We start from the raw sequence: 20,129 nt of genomic DNA on the forward strand, positions 1-20,129 counted from the left end.
CCTCACAATCTGAGGAATTTGAGAAATTTTTCCAAGGTGAAAAGAGCAAATATTACTGAGTCACAAAGTGGGACGCTGACAGATTCCTGAATACTTTTATCAGTGTGCTTCCTCTGACTGCAGATAATAAAATTCTGGAGAGAGGTCCAGCTAAAGTTCTAACTTGAATCAGACAGAAAATCTTTGGAGAAAGCTGAATGTTCAGATGTTGACAAGAAGACCTTGCAGCCTCCAACACATGGAGCTCATCAACAAAACGATAAACTGCCAAATACCAGTGGAAGCATTCAATATGCTGGTCAGCAATTACAAAAGGTTCTGATTGCTTTTTTTTTTGCAAATAAATGGTTTCACCATTGAACATTTAGAAAGATATAAGCATGCTACTTTAAGATGCTATTTTGTTATGTTTGTTTTAATTGATACTGCTTTAACATTGTTTGATGATTTAGAAAGGTTGTTTAATCATCACAAACACACTTATGAAAAAGATTAAAGGTTCCATTATTCCCAAACTGTTTCAAAGCATCTTCCGTGAGTGCAGAGTAATCAGTAATCCAAGTTATGTTTGACAAATCCATAATTTATAGATTTTAAACAAGGTGTGAACTAATGCAGTCCAGATTTCTGAGTCTTTAAGCAGCATTATGATTTGTATAATCTTTAGCATGTAGACTCAGTGACTGGACAACATGTTTTATTTACAAAAAGGAAGTCTATTTTGCATGATACCAAAAGAAAAAAGTTAAATATTCTAACATTACATCACCCACTTGCACCAACTTGCACATTAAAAAAAAATCTTTGTATTTCTTCCATGCTTCAGATCAGTGTAAATATCTTTTGCAAAAATAAAAAAGGAGAAATATTTCAAAAAGTGAGATCCAGTGCTTGTATTTCCTGCCCTAGCATTTGTTTTGATCCTATAGTTGCTGTTTTCTGCGGGTGAGTTCAGAGAGATGACAGGGGAAAGGATACCATATGGCCAGGCAGGAAGGAGGGAGAGGAAAGAGAGAGAGAGAGCACGATTCACTGAAAGTGGGAGAGACAAGAAATGACAATCAGTCTTAGAGGAGAAAAAGAACATCAGAGACAGTAGGTATCAGGAAATGATGAAGATGATGGAGAGAACAGAACTGGGTAGTGGTGATCGGGGGGCAGGAGGGGTGGTTGAGATAAGAGACGGAGGTGGGTTGGCAGAGCATGCAGCTTGGAGCAGAGGAGGCGACAGTCGGGGGTGTTCACTGCTCAGTGATGGGTTATGATGTGACGCTCTCCTCTTTACACACACACTCACATCTTTGTCACTGAGGAGGACAGTGACTCTGTCATTTATTAATTACACTATGTTGTAAAATATTAAATAGGAACCATTGGAAGACATCTATTTACATAGCAGGGAATGTTTTGGTGCTGTTGCTATATATACATCTGATGTCATTGGTTCTTGAAACAGAGGAAGGTTGCTGCTTTCACATAGCTGGAGGGAATTTTAACCATTTTTTACATTGATAACTTATTTGGTTCTTCTGTCAATGGATAACTCATCATGAATTGTTCTAGTTATTGAGCTAAATAAGATCAATTATAATTGGTTACTTTGCTAAAACTTCTGTGGATTTGAGCTGGATTCCATTTCATTCCAAATGGATCAAGGAATGCACATTGCACGGACAATAACCAGTCAATATCTACATAAATTCACAATTTATCACAGATTAGACAGCAGTGGAAATATTTAAATTGTCCTTTGTTTTAAATCTTGTGGGATTTTCTCTTTTTTTTCCTGTGAGTTAGGTTTTGCTTGCGCAAGGTAATCTCAACGTCTTTCTCTGAATTTCCTGTTTGCGTGGAATTGGTTTAATTAAATCAATGATTAAAGGATTATTATTAGGTTCTGTGAGCAACACAGCTGTGTCAGATTATAAGGTTGGATTTGGTTAGGAACCAACAAGGTTTGGTGGCATGACAACTGATTTTGAAAACTTGGATCTCAGGATTTTGAACTTCCCCATTAAGGATTGAGAATTAAGAAGAGAATGACTTTATGCAAATTGACAACGGTCTCTCTTGCTAAAACAAAATGCTTGTTTTTTTTTAACTGTACTTTAAGAAACAGTTTCTGATTTATTACTACTTAAAAGGTCAAAGCTTCTAACCGACCTCAACCTAAAAATAATATATAGAGTTTGCTAAGTAGTAGATGCTGTTCAATTCCCTCTAATATTTAAATCTCTTTGAAATTTTTTTTCAAATTTATGACAATACAACCTCTATCAGAGAATATGTTTGAGTAACACAGATGGAAAATGACTTTGCTCGTATTCCTAAAGTTTATATATTGGTCACTAAGTGCAACATTTACAAATGGCGCTGGTTTTCAGACTTGCCACAGGGACACCATTACCTTTTCGGTTGTGATATCATTCCCACTTCCAAGTTCAGATTAAATTGAATGCAACATCACTGCCAGGCAAAGGTGAAGGCTTGTTTTCACCCCAAAAAGGGTGGGAGCATGGGGCAGAGGCTGCTCACCTACACATGTTGCTCTGATCTGTAATGTGGAGTGTGATTCACAATCGGTCTAGAGGTGAGTGCTGATGGAAACAAGATGGCATATGACATTTACTGCCGCCCAGTCCAAGCTTGTAGTTTATTCATGTTGGTTTAATAAAGCCTGGCACCAATTAGGATCTATATTCTGCCCCAGGTAAAAAAAATAAAATGCTATGATGTAGCCACTTTGAGGATGAATCTAATAACATGGTTTTATTCTGAAAATGAACTGGTTTACGTTGTGGCAACCTTGCTTTAGATGTGTGTAGGACCAGTTTTGTGTCCCCTTAGAATTGCCAATAAACATACACACACACTCACATACACACCCCCAGTCGCGCTCTCTATCTCTCTTTCTCTCTCGCTCGCTCCCTCACTGACTCTCTCTCATTCTAGCTCTGTTGCCAAGGCTACCACACAGCCTCTTGCTGCATATACCTAGACGAAGCTGCTGCCTGTGGATCTCGCTCTCCTCCAGGATACAAACAAAAGAGAGCCCATCACACTTCGGCTCCTCCGTCTCATCTTCACAGCTGGACAAACAGCTATGTTTGCCTTCTTCGCCTTTCCAAACCTCATGCAGACCCTCTGACTCTCTCTCTCTCTCTGTCTCTCTCTCTCTATCCCTCTTTGCCTCTCATTGTCAGTCTGTCTCCTTCTCACATGCAAACACGCTCCCTCTTTTCCCAGACAGAGGAGCAGTAAAGGGATTGGCGTGCTAGTTGGTGTTTGGCTCCTGGTCTTTGACTCGGAGGGGAGCAGAGCAGCAGATGGTGATGTGAAGACGAGCTCAGCCAGGTAAGAAGACTCATCCAAACCAGACTCCAGGCTATGACTGTTCCAGCATATCAACCCCCCTCCGCCCCTCCTCTTCCCCTCCCCTGTCTCTCCCGTCTTTCCCCCACTCTGTGGCTGTGCGACATGAGGTGAATACCAATTCCTCACCAAAAGCCCCATGGTTTTTACTATCCTGACTGGAAAAAAGGTAGGGATGTGTCACAGTTTTCCTGCTCTGTTCATTCCCACACCGATGAAACAGACCATTTGCCAACAGGTTGGCTCCTCATTGTTGCCGTGACATAAATATTTTATGTTCTGAACATGAGCAAAACGCAGATTTTCTGTAAAATTTCCATGTGACTATGTGGGAGTTGCCAAATAGAGACATGCAACAGTCCACCTCCCCGGATGATTCATTACTAATCCATCCAGCTCTGCACTGTGTGGTCGCTCTAACTCACCGTAGCATGTACGTGATATGAATGGTGTTTTGTCTTAGTATGAATGACTGCCAGAGGATGCCATTCCTGCACTGGAGCTTTGATGCAGCGCAGTCATGTAACACAACGGGAATCCAGATTTATCTCCAGCAGCCTGGAAAATCACTTTGCCATGCAGCACATCCTAATTATTCACACAGTTTATCTAGTTATTAGTTGTGGCCTTGAGTAAATATTTTTGAGATTTATCTTTACAATGCCTGTTTGAGTCACTGCCAGAAATTGTAGACTGGATTGATGGATTGTTTTTAGGATGAACAGGGGAAAGCTGCAGACATGCAAGATGTTTCATTTTAAGGTCATTGTGATTTTTCCCTGTGTTTTAATGTCAAGTTTGTATTGGTGTGTGTTTGTGTGTATTGATGAGAGAGGTCTCATGACTTTATCTCATGTTACCATCCCATCATCACTTTCTGTAAGCGTTTCCTCCTACCTCATCTCTCTGTGCTACATAAGCACGGCAATACTCATTCTTTATTCACCTGGAAACTGTAAATACTCCCACCGTCTGAAAAGGTTATTTTACTAATGGAAGAAAAATCAAATAAAACACTGAAAAATAGGACGGATCAGCTTATTTGGATACATCTCCAGATATAATTCCAAAGAATCAGAAATAGCCATTAAAGCACGAGCCAGCTGTCACCACATTAATTCCCCTTGTTCCTGATTTTCGGAAAGAGCTTTTACACATCTGTCAGCTCTCGTCAGTCCTGGTACGGCGGTACTTCTCAAACAGATGCCACAGGGTTGTTGTATAATTCTGTTTCGACTCAGATGGACTCTAAGGCGATGTTTGTAAGGACTCTGCAGAAGAAGACCTTCAAACAGAATTTAAGCTGAATCAGCAGCCAGGTTGACTTATTTTCCTTAATTTCATTTGGTCTGTGTCAGTGCTAAGTATGCTTTTACCATAATTTAACATCAAATTAATGAGTAAAAAATGAAGGGGATGTAAATGTCATATATAAAACTTTAATGAACTTATCTAATGAATTATGTTTTTGTTGACATAAAAACATTTGAAAAAGTCTTGGAAACATAACTGTGAATACATAGCATAATTATTTCAGTCTGTTAATCCTGCAATTCCAAAGAAAAATATTTCTTATCATTCCAGGGGATTGAAATGTTTCAACAGAAAATGATTAAGATTGAAATACAGAAATTTATTATTCAAAGATAAACCGGCTTTCTCTTTTCTAAATCCTCACTACATTTCTGGATAAATGCAATGATGCAATGAAAAACAAACCCCCAAAAAACATTGATTTACATTTAAAACACAAAATATTCAAATTCAAATTCTGTCCATTTTTCTTTTTGTCCCTGGAACTGCATTAATTGACATTTGCATTAAATTTTAGCGCAAAAGAGACAAAACTAGTGGCAAAGAAAAATGAAAAACTGGCTCGTTTTTAAAAATATTCACACAAAGGCACCTAATTCTGACCACTGTATACTGCAGGAGGGACTGTTTCCTCAATTTACTTTAAACAAGCTGGCCCACATATTTTTTCATTGCAAAAAAGAAAAAAACATACATTATTTTCAATTTTAAAAAAGGCTGAAAAATGGTAGAGCTTACTTTCTCCATATGTGTTGAATTTAAGTTTCAGTAAACAAAACAAAAATTAAATAAATGTATTTTTTTGCTTGTGTTTGTAATTTCTGACTAAAAATTAATCATCAAAACATGTGCAGACAATAAATGCTTCAAACAACTCACTCAGCAACTAAAGCACTTTTTGTACAAACATAGCTATTCTTGGTGCTCTTGTACTGCTGATGTATGTTTGTTTTTCTTTTTTTCATGCACATGCAGGGGTGCTCAGGTGTGTGTGGTGTATTTGCCCGCTCGCAGGGGTGTATGTGCGCATAACATAAAGTATTGGTTGCCACAGTTACCAAAACGCCAACCTCGCTGCGTCATTGCTTGAGACAACCTTCATCCAAAAAATATCCTCCCATTCATCCCTCCTCAAACTCATCTAGATGTTCACCTGTCGCTTAAAAACGGAAGGACGCTGAACTTTCTCTTATCCAACAAGATCCTCGGATGTGTGTGCCGGCTCTGTGTGTGTTTGTGAGCATGCTTCATATACATTGCCTGTATGCACATTGCCATGGCTACGAGCAGTGCTAGCTGGCGTCATCACTTCAAACCACCTTCACAGAGAGGAAAAGAGAGAAAGAAAAGAACTCAAAGCAGCTCCCTTCTGTTCATCACCTGCATTCTCTCTTCCTCAAACTAACACACAGAAAAGCATCTTCAGCTTCTGCTGTGGTCTCATATTCCGCTGAGCTCACCCACTCCGGCCATTGGGGTCCAGTGGCACAGAGGGAGAGGAGGGGAGATGGTGGAAAGGAGAGAGGAGTAGCACGGGGAAGGCTTCACTTTATGCATACTGATGTGACTGGAGCTATCTGAATGTGTTTCTGAGGGTGTCGGCAAAGTCTGGCTTGAATCATCCCCCTGCCTCTCAGGGAAGAAAAGACAAGGAGCGAAGGGAGAAGGAACGAGATATTGACAGCTTATTGTGTCATCTTACATCATCCTCAACTGGAAGGTGACAAATGGCCTACCTTGATCCACCTCTGAAGGAAACTGGTTCATGAAGCAAGCCTCAGTGTGACCAGCTTATTTGGGCACAGTGGTTTTACTTTATTTTGAATCCAGCAGTGACCGTCATTCTTATGTTCTTTCTAGTTTATTTAATCTGAAATCCAGCGATGCAACACACGGCTGTTGTCTTGTGTCCTTCAGAATCAACTCTGCCTCACAATGGCTGACAACAACCAGTTGCCACAGGATACAGGATTCAAACCGATCATGTGATCCGCCTCCTTCACCAGTTCCCTGCCATCTCTTGTAGGTAAGTGCATTAGCACCCCTTGTGGTGACTGGAGGAGAGGTAGCATAGGAACAGCTAGAGCTGGACACACTTAATAGCAAGGAATGTTATATTTCTTTCAGATTGAGAGATGCTCAAAATGTTAAGAAATGGTAGTTAAGTGTTTTTTGTTTTGACAATGCCCTACTGAGATATACAGTATATCTGATTCAGACATTTTCAATCTGCTTTCTTGTGTCATAAAAACAACATATTCAACGTCGCACAAAGAAAACTAATCATGTTCCTTGGTTAGTTGAAAAATATGGTTCAGTTATTCAGATCATTTTTACTCAGAAGTTGAAAACTTAAAGTTTCAGTTTGTAAAACCTAACATAACAGTCCCACTAAATTTCAAGTGAAAGGATATTCACAGACCCCAATCTGGCAATCCAATATGGCTGCCATGCATATAACACAGTAATAACTGAAAAGTGGATATTTAGTGTTGTGAAAAAAACACAGGATAGTATTTTTAAATGTCAGCAATAAACCCATAAATTAGTACTTTGATTTCAGCATTTGTTAAATAAAGGAGTTAAATTTAAAAAATATATTGACTTTAGTTCTGTTGACAAGGGTACAGGCTATACTTAGTTAACTCACCTCTCTGTAAGTCATCTCCATTGCTGTTTTGTGCTTTTATTATGAGGGAACATTCATTGTTAGTTGTTTGTCATTGATAAAAATAAATAAATAAATGGTTCCAAACTCACACATGACAAATTTAGCCATCAGCAACACATTCAGAATAATAATAAAAAAAGAGCACATCACTGCTCTCAAAGGCTTTCACTGTCACACATTCACACAAATCACGTGGTGGCAATCCGCCAAATGTACAAAACATCTTCATTAATGGCTGAAAGATAAAAGTAGAGGGCAGAAAGAGCCTCTGAATACACTGCTGACTGTTACAAAGGTGTGTGTGACTGTGTGTGTGTGTGTGTGAATTCAGTACATGATAATGCTCGGGTCGGATGAGAGGGATGAGTGCCACTCTGTTGCCAAGGTGACGGACAGGGCTGTAAACACGCTACCCCTGACTCATCTCTCTACAATACACACACGCGCACACACACATATTTCACACAATAGAGTCCCATCTAAAGGAGACAAGAGGATCCGGAGATGAGACCCACTCTATGTCGCTTCGCTGTACATGTGAGTAGGCCTGTGGAAAAAGGGCAATATTTTCTGCCATACACGTGCTCATTTAAAACCAAATGTTCACAACTTCATAAATACAGTAAGCACATATAGAAACAGTAAAAACAATGGAATTGGAACATTTTAAAATATATACACCTTGTTGGCCAAATGGAAAGGAAAAAGAAACATTTTCTACATCAAGGATGTATTTCTAAATATCTCAGACAATGTTCCAAGTCACTGAACCATCACAATGTTCAAACAGAAAGCTGAAGATTTTTTTTTTTTTACTGTCTCTACTGGACAATCATCTAGATGAAGTCCTAAAATTCCTTTCTTTCTTTTTATCGCTAAAAGAACAATCATATCAAGAACTCTCATTCTACAGGGGGATCATGACCCGCCGGCTGAGCAGCTCCACTCGTTCCCACACTGAAGACTCCATCTTCCTGAGGCCGGATGAGGACCCCGTCTGGTTGGATGAACCCACAAAGGTGGAAAAGATAGGTGATGGAGCCGCTAAAAAGGATGGTGTGTCTGACTGTAAAGATGGAGGCCAAAGCCAGGAGGGAGAGGAAGTGTTTATCCACAAAGTGTATGCGTTGTTTGTGGAGCTTCAGTGCTGGGCTGCACTGTTCATCAGCTCTCAAGTCACAGTATGTATATCAAATAATATATATTTTTCTTAATTAAATTACAACTTTGTTCTGATGTGTAACGGTGGTATTTAATGAAGGATTGATTAATTTTGCCACATGTATTTTACTTGCTATACTTCTGTGGTGTTCCATCACATCTTTCTATATCTTTTTTACGTAACTCATGTCTGATTAATGTGAAGAAAAGGGGAGAAGTACCACAATACAGTCTTTGAAACAACTGAAATGCAGTAAAATGACAATGTCTATCAGCAGCTAGGAACAGCCATCAACTGGAATGTAATTTAAGGTTTTGTATTTACTGATACTGCAACACCATCATAGTAGAGTTTGGAGTAGTCTGTAGTTCTCGCCCTCGCCTGCCATCCATCTGTAAAATCACTCGTCCCTCCTGGTCAGGTGGTGGGCTCACATGGTTAAGCTTTCCTGTGGGTATTTTGAGTCCCAAGAGCCATGGCTCCATCACCAGGTTTTTGCTCCTGTCCAGTATTGTCCCCATTTCATTCAAAGTTTTTGGTTTCCTATGGTGTGTCAATAATAAAGGTCTTCAGGTTGCTCATTGTCTGACTGCTTCAATAAGACCAGTGGCATAAGTAGACCTACCAGGACAAGCCTTGAACAACATGCCCATGAGGAACTCAAACCTAACCATAATGTTAAGGTGGATTCTGTAGAGGGGAGCCAGAAAACGGTGAACTGTACATTCTGCGTTACCTCAACATTTGGTTCTAGCAAAGGAGTTCAGATGTCCTGCTGTTTTGTCTTTGAGTAGTCACAAGGTGAAGCAGGAAATGGATACAGATTGGGGTTTCGTCTGCAGTGATGTAGTGATTGCTTTGGTCGTCAAGGTGAAGAAAAATGTGAGCAAAGTAGCAAAACTTGCTAATTAATGCTTCATTTGTCAACTCTTTACCAGTAGTCATGAAATATGCACCAAATAACAAGCTTTGCAACCAGAAAAAAAAACTGTGTTTCTCCATAAAGTGACTGGGCTGAACTTCAGGGATAGGCTGATGAGCTCCAGATCTTGGTGAAGCTTAGAGTGAAGGCTCAGCTCCTCTGCATCGAAAGGAGTTTAGGCATCTTATTAGGATGCAATGAGGAGCCCTGGAGACAGATCTTGAACTTAACTGGGTGAACTATAAAGTAAACCTCTTATAGCCTGGGAATGCTTTGGGATCACCAATGATTGAGATGGAGAATGTCATCTGAATACACTGGCACACTTGCTGTACATATATTTACATATACATACTGTATCTGCATTTTTTTGAATCTTTGCAAGGACTGCTCTAAGCTGCTTTTTATATTGACAGCATGTTATATTTTATTTTTATTTTGTCTACAATTGCTACTCAGTGGTGGTTGTTGTGTGTCTTGTCTCTATGCTGCTGTAACTGCGAAATAATTTCCCTGCTGGGATGAATAAAGTAATTCTATTCTATTCTATTCTATTCTATTTCCCTCTTCCCAGGGGTATTGGGTGTTCTTTGTGCTGGAAGGAAATGGACCGCTCTCTTCCTTCTACAAAGCCCTTCAGGTCATCGACTTCTACTTGGGCTTCTTTTTACCATGTCAAGCAATTTTTGGAATGGACGTAAGTATTGATCCATTATCCCACTGTTAATTTTGAATGTGAAACCTGTCTAACCTGTTAACTAATTGTTTCTGTGCACGCCTCTTCATTGATTAGTCTACAGTGTTGATGAAAGAGGTACAAAACACCACACAGCACAACTGGATTGTAAGCGGCACGGCGGTCATTGGAGTGGCAATCTTTGTTATCATGGTAAAATACTCAATATTTAATATTTTGTGGACTTTTGTGCTTTTTGGGGGAAAGATTCCTAAATATTGAAATATTGTGTCTACATGAATAAATAATATATTAAGCTTTGAAAGGAAACAAATTGACTAAAGATCAAGCTAAGAATTAAATATACATCCAGTAAATGATAAAATTAGGTCTTTATAACAGATTGAATAAACGGCAAAAATCTGTCTGAAATTGGTTTTCTTTTTGTCATAAATTTTCTTTCAAATCGTTAAGAATAACTTTTGATGCTTAAATCTCTCAGTGCCTTGTAATATTAAGACTTACATTATTTCACCTCTCTTCTACAAAAGCATGGTTTTGCAGAGACAAGGACACAAATATTTCAAGATCTGTTTAAAGCTGGAAGCAATATGGCTCAAAAACTTCTGTTATAATTTAAGTTAAAAGTCATCTGTAAACTATTGACTAAAGTGTAGAGTGTACAAATACGCACCACACAGTCAGAATTATATATGATTATATAAAACCATGCATCTTTTTCTTTCCACTTCTTAAACACACTACTTACTGTATGTTGGTCAATAACTTAAAATACCAATAAAATACATCAAAAACCTGCAATGTGACATAATCAGTAAAAGTTTATGGTATTTCGTCGTATGTATACAAATGATGCATTACCAAAAAATTAAGTTTGTCTCTATGGAAGCAAAATATAAAGAGATTAATGACTTAAACTTCAAGATTCTACCCCCTGTTGTGCATTTTGAATAGATGAATCAGCAAGGTGATTTTTTCTGTTTGTCTCAGGTGATCCACATGGTGTCTAAGTGGTGTTATGGAACTGGCTTGTGGTCATCAGGAACAATTTCCAGAGAGATCGGTGATCGGCGGCAGTCTGTGAGCCGCCAACCCTCCTTCACCCTGTCAGAGTGGACTGATGCCCAGGAGGATCTGATGGAGCTTGACCCGGTACCTCAGACGCCAGTCTTTGACATGGGCTCAGACACCAGGATGGAAGGAGATGCCTCCACACTCACCGTCACCCCAGTGGGGCTTCAGGAGAGGTTAGAGTGAGGCATTCCGCACACACAGAGCTGTGTCATGAGAAAAGCATTTCTAGGTAGTGAAAGAGAGACAGAACGATGTTCATTTGTAATTTTATGCAGTAAATGAGTGCACATACTCCTCATCCGTGCCAACTAACCCTGGCTGAATCCCACAGGAGAGGCTCCAATGTTTCTCTGACGCTGGACATGTGCACGCCAGGATGTACAGAACCCTACGGCTACGGGGCTCAGCTCTCTCCCCGAGACCAGTCGGCCCAGGAGTACCTCCGACAGGGAACGCACGTCCTGACCCCTGCCATGCTGCACACAAGGGCCATGGATGACCAGAGCCTGCAGGCGGAGTTTTATGTGAGTGCAACAACAGCAGCTCAGCCACCTACACTCTTAGATTAGCAGAGACTCACCGGAAAAGACATACGCTGACACTGACACGCATTCATAGACGCAGGCACTAATGTACACACCCACACATGCACAACCACCCCACCAAGCTCACCGCACACCCGTAAGCTTTTCTAGCGCCTGTCAGTGGGCGAAGGACGGAGGGCTACAAATGTTTTTTGCATATAAAAAAACCCACAGAGGATTTCAGTGTCTGTTAGGCATGAAGATTTGCACTCGATATCACACAAGCGCTTGCAAAACCCCGTAGGTCGAGTACAATTAGACAGCAATAGCTTGCTGCAAAGGGCAGCCGATGACTTCATGTCTCTGGATATTATTTTCTTAGTGTTTGGCAGAAGGGGATGCCTGAATAGATTTTTCTAGCGCCAACTGTTCTTTCATTACTGGCAGGAAACTCCCATGAACTTTGTGGACCCTAAGGAGTATAATTACCCAGGGCTTGTGAGAAAAAATCGCTACAAGACCATTTTACCCAGTAAGTATGCCTGCAAATCAAGATAATCACAGATGAAAGTATATAAATTTTTGTATATCTCTCCCTAAATAACTGTTAATTATCTATATTGCTCAGTGAAAGTTCCATGTATTACCACTAAGACTCAGAATTCAGTGAAACCATTCAATGCTCTTATGATTTTGTCACCCTGTCCACCTACAGATACACACAGCAGAGTCATCTTGAAGTCACAGGATGAAGATGATTTTCTTTCAACCTACATTAATGCGAATTATCTCAAAGTAAGAAAAATGTTTGTTTTACCAGGCAGCTATGTGGTTGTGAAACTGCTGTTTTATTTCTTGCTGATAACTGTCCCATCTTGCCATGTTTCCCTGTGCCTGTGCAGGGTTATGAGGATGAGGAACAAGCTTACATTGCCACGCAGGGCCCTACTGTGAACACAGTGGGAGACTTCTGGAGGATGGTGTGGCAGGAGAGAAGCCCGATTATTGTGATGATCACCAATCTGGAGGAGAAGAACGAGGTGGAGACAGGAATAATGATTATGTTGCTGTACCCTCCTCGATAATAGCTGTCCATAGTAAAGATGAGTAAAAAGCCTTATAATGAAATCTTTTTTTAAATTCTTAGTGGCATAATCGCTCTTGAAAAATGTAAGAAAGAAATAATCCAATGATTATCATGAATACATTAATGCAGTGGAGGAAAATTCATATTCAGAAGTTACTTTATTTGCCAAAATAACCAATTTAACAAGTATTCTCACCTCCACTGATTACCACAAAAAAAAATGTTACTAAAGCCTTTTGGTAATTTCGGCTTCACTTTTATCACTTCAGATCCAACCATCCATTACCTTAAACCTATCTCAGATCAGGTCATGAGGGCAATAGGTCCAGGAGGGAACTCCAAGCATCCTCCTCCTCAGCAAAATCCTCAAACTCATGCTGAGGGAATCCCAAGATGTTCCCAGCCAAGATGGGATAATCCCTCCAGCGAGTTCTGGGTCTTTCCCAGGATTCCCACCCAGTTGGGATGTGGCCGGACAAAATCCAAATGGAGGCACCAGAGACCATCCTAATCAGATGCCCGCACCACTTCAAATGACTTTTTCAATGCGTAAAAGCAGTAGCTCAACTTTGAGCTCCTCACCCTCTCTCTAAGCCTGAGCCCGGCCACTTTTTTGGTTATCATCCATATCTCATGACGCTAGGTGAGGGTTAGAACATAGACAGCCCAGTAAATGGAAAGATTTATTTTAGCCTCAGCTTTTTCTTCACAGCAATTATATGTAACCAAAGACAAACAAATTGCTTGGGAGGCATGTCTGGGGACATTTTCTGTCCCTCCCTAGGAAGCATAAACATGGAATCTGATAAACATGGCTGAGACAGGAACCATATGCTTTGATAAAATGAGACAAAGACTTTTTTTTTAACCACCATACTCTGTAAGGCTCTGTTGTGAAGCAAACCATAGATGTGTCATAGACCAGCTCATCCCCCTGTTTTATAAGTGAGAGGATGTGTGGTGCTACTGGTACGTTCTTTAGCAAAGAGAACCTTATGGTATCAGAGGTTTCTTGGGGTGTTTGAGGGTCTTTTATTAGACTAAAGAACAACGACATGTAGTCAAGTCGGCATGAAAATGGTTTCCTAGACACAAGGTCAACATTTTCAAGACCTAAATCCCCAAAAGAGCAGAGAGGTGGGCCCTAGTTTTGTTAACACTGAATGTGTTTTCTTGAAAAAATGTAAATAGAGTGTATTGGATCTTTTAGTGAAACTGTTTCCTACTGGGATTCAACACTCATAAATTATAAGGCTTTTTACATACCCATGAAGCAAAGGAGGGATAGATGACTGTATCTGCCAGACTGTATTAGTTTAATGGTACATGCACAAATGTTGTGTGTATGCGTTCCCTTGTTTTCTTGAGCAGAAATGTGCAGAGTACTGGCCTGAGGACACTGTGACCCATGAGGGCATAGAGATCACTGTTGTCTCAGTAACTCAAGAGGATGACTACAGCCTGAGGGTGTTTACTTTAAAGGTAACTAATACAAAAGAGAAATGTTCGTGCATTTTATTAAAGAACAACAGCAAGTGCTTAACTTAAACCTGTTATTTTGTTAAATAGTGTTTGTTGTAGGTGTTGCTTTTGACTAAGAAGCTACACAGTAATTTAAATGAAACAAAAATATTGCTTGCATTAAAATATTTGTTGTATGAAATGGTACAGTCTTTAATTAGAAAAGTTCATGACAAATTTTTGTCATTTTGTCATTTTTTCATTACATTGAAATAAATACAATAAATCATTATTTTTTTAAACTAAACTTCAGTGTTAGGATGTTAAACACATTAAATGGACATCTGAAAAATTCTAGCCTATTGACATTATCTGTTTATTTTGCCTATGAAAAGGAAATCAGATTGGCTTCAGTTTTGAAATAATGTTTAGATTCCCCATGTTGTTATAACAGCGTTAGTTTTCTTTTTCCCACAACAGACCTGTTTGGCAGTAAATGATATTCTGGTTTCAATATGTTTTGTTGTTATTACCGTGTTCTCTGTGATTTATATTTGATTTGGGGTCACGGTGGCCTTGCTTCTTGACAAACAAAACATGATTCTGCTAATGCAGCCTGCAGCTGATTAATAAGCATTGAGGGATTATTACAAAAATGTGCCGTGAGTTAAAAGCATTTTGTTTGTTTGTCTGTTGCTCTCCGGCTAATATGTTGTGTACTTGTAGTGTCGCTGATCAGTGACAGAGTGTTTCTAGGAAAATTGTGAAAGCTGATTCGATAATGCACAACGCTGTCCTCAAATTAAGTTTTGTTTATTTATTGCACATCATGCTCTGCATTACCTGTTGTCATGGCAACACAACAATCCGTATTTACGTGGAGCACAACAGATGTACAAAAACAAAACCAGCCCAATGAGCAAAACAAGCAAGCTATGCAATGTGTGCATGTTTGAACAACAAGATTTCATCTACATTTCGTGGGGCTCCGTGTGTTTGTTTGCATGTACCAGTGCGGGGAAGAGGAGCGCACCCTTCGGCATTACTGGTATATCTCCTGGCCGGATCAGAAGACCCCAGATAAGGCTCCACCCCTGCTGGAGCTGGTCCAGCAAGTGGAAGGAGCCAGAGAGGAAGCCCTGCCATCCAGTGGCCCAATAATTGTCCATTGCAGGTATAATAATAAAACAGCCTTTAATAAAGTGACAATGTACATTTAATATTAAAATAAAAACTCTTATGTTTTACAAAAAAATTGAGTTGTTTAGTATGTGCCACCTTTGTAGTATGTTAAGCTTTTCATTAACACTGAATGGATTTCAGTTTTAATGAATTAAGCATGTTACTAAATCTCAGACTATTTTCCTCTAACTCTATATCCCACAGTGCTGGGATTGGTCGAACTGGCTGCTTCATTGCCACCTCCATCCTGTGCAAGCAGCTGAGGACTGAGGGTGTGGTTGACATCCTGCGTACCACCTGCCAACTCCGTCTGGACAGGTGAGATAAGCTTTTGCCTCTATTCTTCTATTCATGTCTGTTTATAGTTCTGCTTTCAAGGTCAAGCTCACGGTTATTTACTTTATTTAGCTCCGGCACACAAGACAAAACCTCATGTGGTTTTACAAATAATGCCCTTGAATAGAATAGGAATTATTGTAAATTGAATCAACGTCTTTCGGTTTTAAAAGAATGTTATCTCACTTGTACTTCAGTTAAAATTCCATATTTGAAATATTTGCAAAAACCATTTATCTATATCTATCATCTATAATGCCAATAAAATACCTTGAATCCTGATTGCAACATGAATAAATGTTAAAAAAAAAAAAATGTCCAGAGGAATGTATTATTTCGTGACGCACTTCGCAAAGAAGGATAAGGTGTTTTTCAAATATAGAACATTGAAATCAGAGCGTATACCCCAACCATCGATAACTCACTAATAACTGTGAAAAATATTCCAAATATCGACATGAAAGTACACAGAGTAGCATCAATAATATAACATTACTATTCAAGATCTTTGGTAATATGTACCTGCTACAAATGCAAAGACCAATTTCTTTTTCCATTGTCCTTCTGTGTGTTTGTCAGAGGTGGAATGATCCAGACCTGTGAGCAGTACCAGTTTGTGCATCATGTCCTCAGCCTGTATGAGAAGCAGCTGTCTCACTCCGCTGAAGAATAACGTGAGCACGACAGCCACACCCAGACCGAGACACACCACTGTACACCGTACCACCTGTGGTGGTATGCACCACCTTACCTAGCATTGTCACACAATCTCACCCTTTAACAACCCAAACCATGTTAATCTATTCATCCAAACCAGGCTCGTTCATATGGGACCGTGCTTAATGTTGCTGTTCAGAATGAACAAAGAGGTGGAATAGAGGCGTGACTGAAAAATCCTTATCGAAAATTGTTTTAACATCTGTCCAGCAGGCCTGTTCTAAGCCCATGATCCCTGTGTTGCTTCATTTGTGCTGCTGAGACTTTGCATCAAACTGATTCTCAGAGGTCTGAGTTGTCAAGGCCTTGTTTTAGTCTTGGTCTGAAATAGCTCCATTATGTAATGATTGTACAGCTATCAAAAGGTTATAGTAGAAGTAAGGCATTCTCAGATCTCTCGCACTAGAGTTTGCTTTAAGAAAATTCACTCTAAGAAAGCTAGTGATTAAAATAAGGGCCCTATACAGTATAAGTGCCAGCATAATTGAATCCTACAGAGATAATCAAATACCAGCCTAATATGTACCACTATATTGATGTAAAATGTTAACCAACATCTAGCTTTTTTCTCACTTACTCTCTTTTAAAGTAAAAAAAACAAATTGCAGAAGGCCTCAGTCACCTCATTTTCAGGTTGCATGGTGCTAAGTATTTGTTAAAGGCATGTGCAATGTTATGGAACATAGGAATGTAAAAGTTAGGTTAATTAGGGTTTCTGTGCAAACTAAAGCATTTACGTTTTTTTTAGTCCAGGCTGCGTGTGACAGTTCTCATGGCCCTCGGTGTTTACAGAAAACAACATCCTAAATGTTCCGTCAGAGGCGTCACAGAGCCACAGCAAAGTGGCAAAAGCCAGAAACAGAATCCCAAAACGTGAACAACAGCATGGAAACGGGCGATCTTGCAGAGAAAAGCAACAACCTGGAGGGCGGTGACATTCAGTTTGTTTTCATATCCCTCTCGTCAGAATTATTCCATAACGTTTGTCGTCCTTCTGCTCTGTGATGCCTCTGCTTACAACAGTAGCTTGAATGCATCTGTGAGGTAACAAAGCTCATGATTGTTGTATAGACAGGCCAGGCCTAATTTGTATGAAGCACAATAGACCAACTAAGGTTGTCTCTCTGATGTTCAGCTGTAAAGCTTATTTTTCTGTATTGTGTTTTTGATTGTGTTGAGTTTAATGGATTGCATGTGCCGTATGGGACTCAGTAGGGTCCACAATCAAAGCGACGTGATTGGTTGTCCCGCTTTTCGTTGTGTGAAAAAAAGGTAAAAGCCTATTATTATTATTATTATTATTATTATTATTATTATTATTATTATTATTGCTTGCTCTCAGCCAATGCTTTTGATACAGTTTGCTTTTGTGAAACCAACCAGAGATATTTTTAGAACATTTTGATACAATCCTTTCGAGTAGATGCCTTGTGTATATTTCTGTTTACAACATAATGGAATGTAGCTCATACTGTGGATCAAAACCATTGGTTTATATTGCAAGATTTAAGAGAACAAAATGTGACAACTACCTAAGTTACCTTACAGTAAAGTAAATAGATATATTATGTTCAGTCTTGAGTATTACTATTACTTTAGGCCTTTAGGCTTTGCTTTAATATGCTTTGCTTTCTGTGTATGTTTTTATTGTTTTTCTTGGAGAATTTTACCTCAGACTGAGTTTTTACACAGTCCCTGTTTCCATCTGTGAATCTAGACCACTCTCAGTTGACAACACAGTTGAGAAATAAATGCTATGTGCAAGGCAGCTAAAACAGTGCAGATAGTTTTCTATGTAACAAAAATCCAACAACTTCTATGGCTGTGAACATTATCAGAGGACCTAAAAAAATTACTTGTGTGGGCTCTGACCCGTAACTAAACACGAAATCAACAAGAAGGATTAAACTGCCAAAATTGCTAGTAAAATTACACTGAACTGAGACTGGCAACAAATACCACAATCTATTGCCAGGGCTCTGACATAATCCTCTGATAATGTTCAGTGTCCTCGACCCAACAGCTTTTCTTTTGAGTGTTTGTTACCAGTGCTTCAATTGTCCTCTTCTAATGTTTCAAATGAAGATGACAAAAACAGCCAGTCACACATACAATAACCAGCAATCAGTATTCCTCTCCTCTGCTAAAGTATTGCTTTAAGTTGTGAGTTTTTGCATCCGAATAAAAGTAGATTTTCATGAATTGGTCTTGGTGTCTCTTTCATAATGCATATACTCTGGGTTCATGTTAATTTTGCGCTGTGGTTTTTGTCTTTTACGTCTGGCTATTAGCATCCTGTTGAAGTCCGACTCACGCTGTGTTTCCACAACGTGGCCACTAGATGTCAGTAATTGCTCACCTTGCCGTTGGCTCACAGCCTTTAAATTGTTGATGAAAGTCATAGTGGAGCAGAGAAACGGCAAAGGAAAATCAATGTTACATCTAATTTAATTTAATCTTTCGATACTTGTTATGAAACAGATGACCGTCATTTATTTTTGTTTCCCTGTTCAATATTTTTTAAAATACTGTAAAAGTATTTTATTTCCTTTTTCATGTTTGTTTGTTTTTTTGTCACACTTTAAGTTTATGAACTGATTTATTGAAGGAAAGCTTATATTAAATTTAATACCGTTTTTTTTTATTATTATTTTTTTTACAGAATATAAAGAATTGAAAAATCCAAAGTGCTGTTATTCTACTGTCTGAAAGTATTGGGTTATTTTTAAAAGAATTGGTACTGAGGTTATATAAAAGGTTGAAGAACCACTGACTTACATCAGTTAAATCTCATTCTGGTATTTTAGTTCTTAGAGTTTTGATACATTGCATAAAGCAAAGGCTTTTTTTATTATTATTTTTCCAGAAAGCGCTTAAGTGATTATGTATTTGGGTGTAGTCTAAAAAGAGGGAGAAGGTGGCTTGACCAGAGTGACATTTAAACAAGAACCACCATTAAGGAAAACATAATAAACAGATCCTAAGTTACGGTTTCAATGCTTGTGAAACTCTTTGAAAAAGTGCGTTTTAGTGTTGTTTTGATGAAGAGAACTGGGTTCACTGGTCGTTTTTGATATGGGTAAATGGGTTTCTACCCAGTTATATGGCCACCACAAGACTAAAACAAGTTATTTAATTGATATATATTGCTGTATACCAAGGATGACTGGTAATATTGGTGATATTGAATATGACATCAGAAGTGTAGATCAATGTTTGTTGGCCTAATTAAAAGATTATTTCTGTGTCCCTATTGAGTCTGACCTGCATTTGTCTGCAGCAGATTCTTATTTAGAATCTTACATATTCTCTCTGGGATTAATATTCGTTAAGTCATTCATTTAGACGGTCCAACCTCAACCAAATAATCTAACACCAAAAAAAGATTCATTAAGCCAAACAATACATTTTTTAAAACTATATTTACCTGTCAAAATATAAACATGGACATTTTCAATGCTTCTGGGCCACCATAGACTGAGGCAAGTGACTCGTTAAAGGACTGTATTATTCTACATCTATAGCCTTTGTAACACAGTTTGTGATTTCTGTTATGTTCCTGCAAGAAGGCTTTCTCAGTTTTCTTCCCAAAATGTTTCTAAAATGTCTT

The 20,129-nt window shown here is 38.9% G+C and overlaps 1 protein-coding gene across 3 annotated transcripts; it reads left to right on the forward strand.

The window, feature by feature from the left end:
- Positions 1 to 2,951: 2,951 nt before the first annotated feature.
- On the forward strand, positions 2,952 to 18,721 carry LOC114161670 (protein tyrosine phosphatase non-receptor type 5). 3 transcript variants are annotated; one of them, XM_028045144.1, is made up of 14 exons: positions 2,952 to 3,354; positions 6,604 to 6,712; positions 8,271 to 8,538; positions 10,016 to 10,138; positions 10,235 to 10,330; positions 11,129 to 11,385; positions 11,544 to 11,736; positions 12,184 to 12,268; positions 12,452 to 12,531; positions 12,639 to 12,776; positions 14,195 to 14,305; positions 15,298 to 15,458; positions 15,671 to 15,784; positions 16,382 to 18,721. In XM_028045144.1, exons 3-14 carry the CDS (start codon positions 8,278 to 8,280, stop codon positions 16,473 to 16,475), a joined length of 1,713 nt encoding a protein of 570 aa, XP_027900945.1. In that variant the 5' UTR covers positions 2,952 to 3,354; positions 6,604 to 6,712; positions 8,271 to 8,277; the 3' UTR covers positions 16,476 to 18,721. The 3 variants fall into 3 exon arrangements, with proteins under 3 accessions (XP_027900945.1, XP_027900953.1, XP_027900963.1); XM_028045152.1 differs by lacking the exon at positions 2,952 to 3,354 and adding an exon at positions 3,413 to 3,541; XM_028045162.1 differs by lacking the exon at positions 2,952 to 3,354 and adding an exon at positions 5,731 to 6,406.
- The last annotated feature ends 1,408 nt before the right edge of the window (positions 18,722 to 20,129 follow it).

Source organism: Xiphophorus couchianus, chromosome 2 (assembly GCF_001444195.1).
Source record: "Xiphophorus couchianus chromosome 2, X_couchianus-1.0, whole genome shotgun sequence".
NCBI lineage: Eukaryota > Metazoa > Chordata > Actinopteri > Cyprinodontiformes > Poeciliidae > Xiphophorus > Xiphophorus couchianus.

Excerpts from the sequence above, each read along its gene's own strand:
- LOC114161670 (XM_028045144.1), top strand. The coding sequence starts at position 8,278 with ATGACCCGCCGGCTGAGCAGCTCCACTCGTTCCCACACTGAAGACTCC. Across the intron at positions 11,386-11,543 it reads CCAGTGGGGCTTCAGGAGAG|GAGAGGCTCCAATGTTTCTC; the intron begins GTTAGAGTGAGG and ends TGAATCCCACAG. Across the intron at positions 11,737-12,183 it reads GCCTGCAGGCGGAGTTTTAT|GAAACTCCCATGAACTTTGT; the intron begins GTGAGTGCAACA and ends CATTACTGGCAG.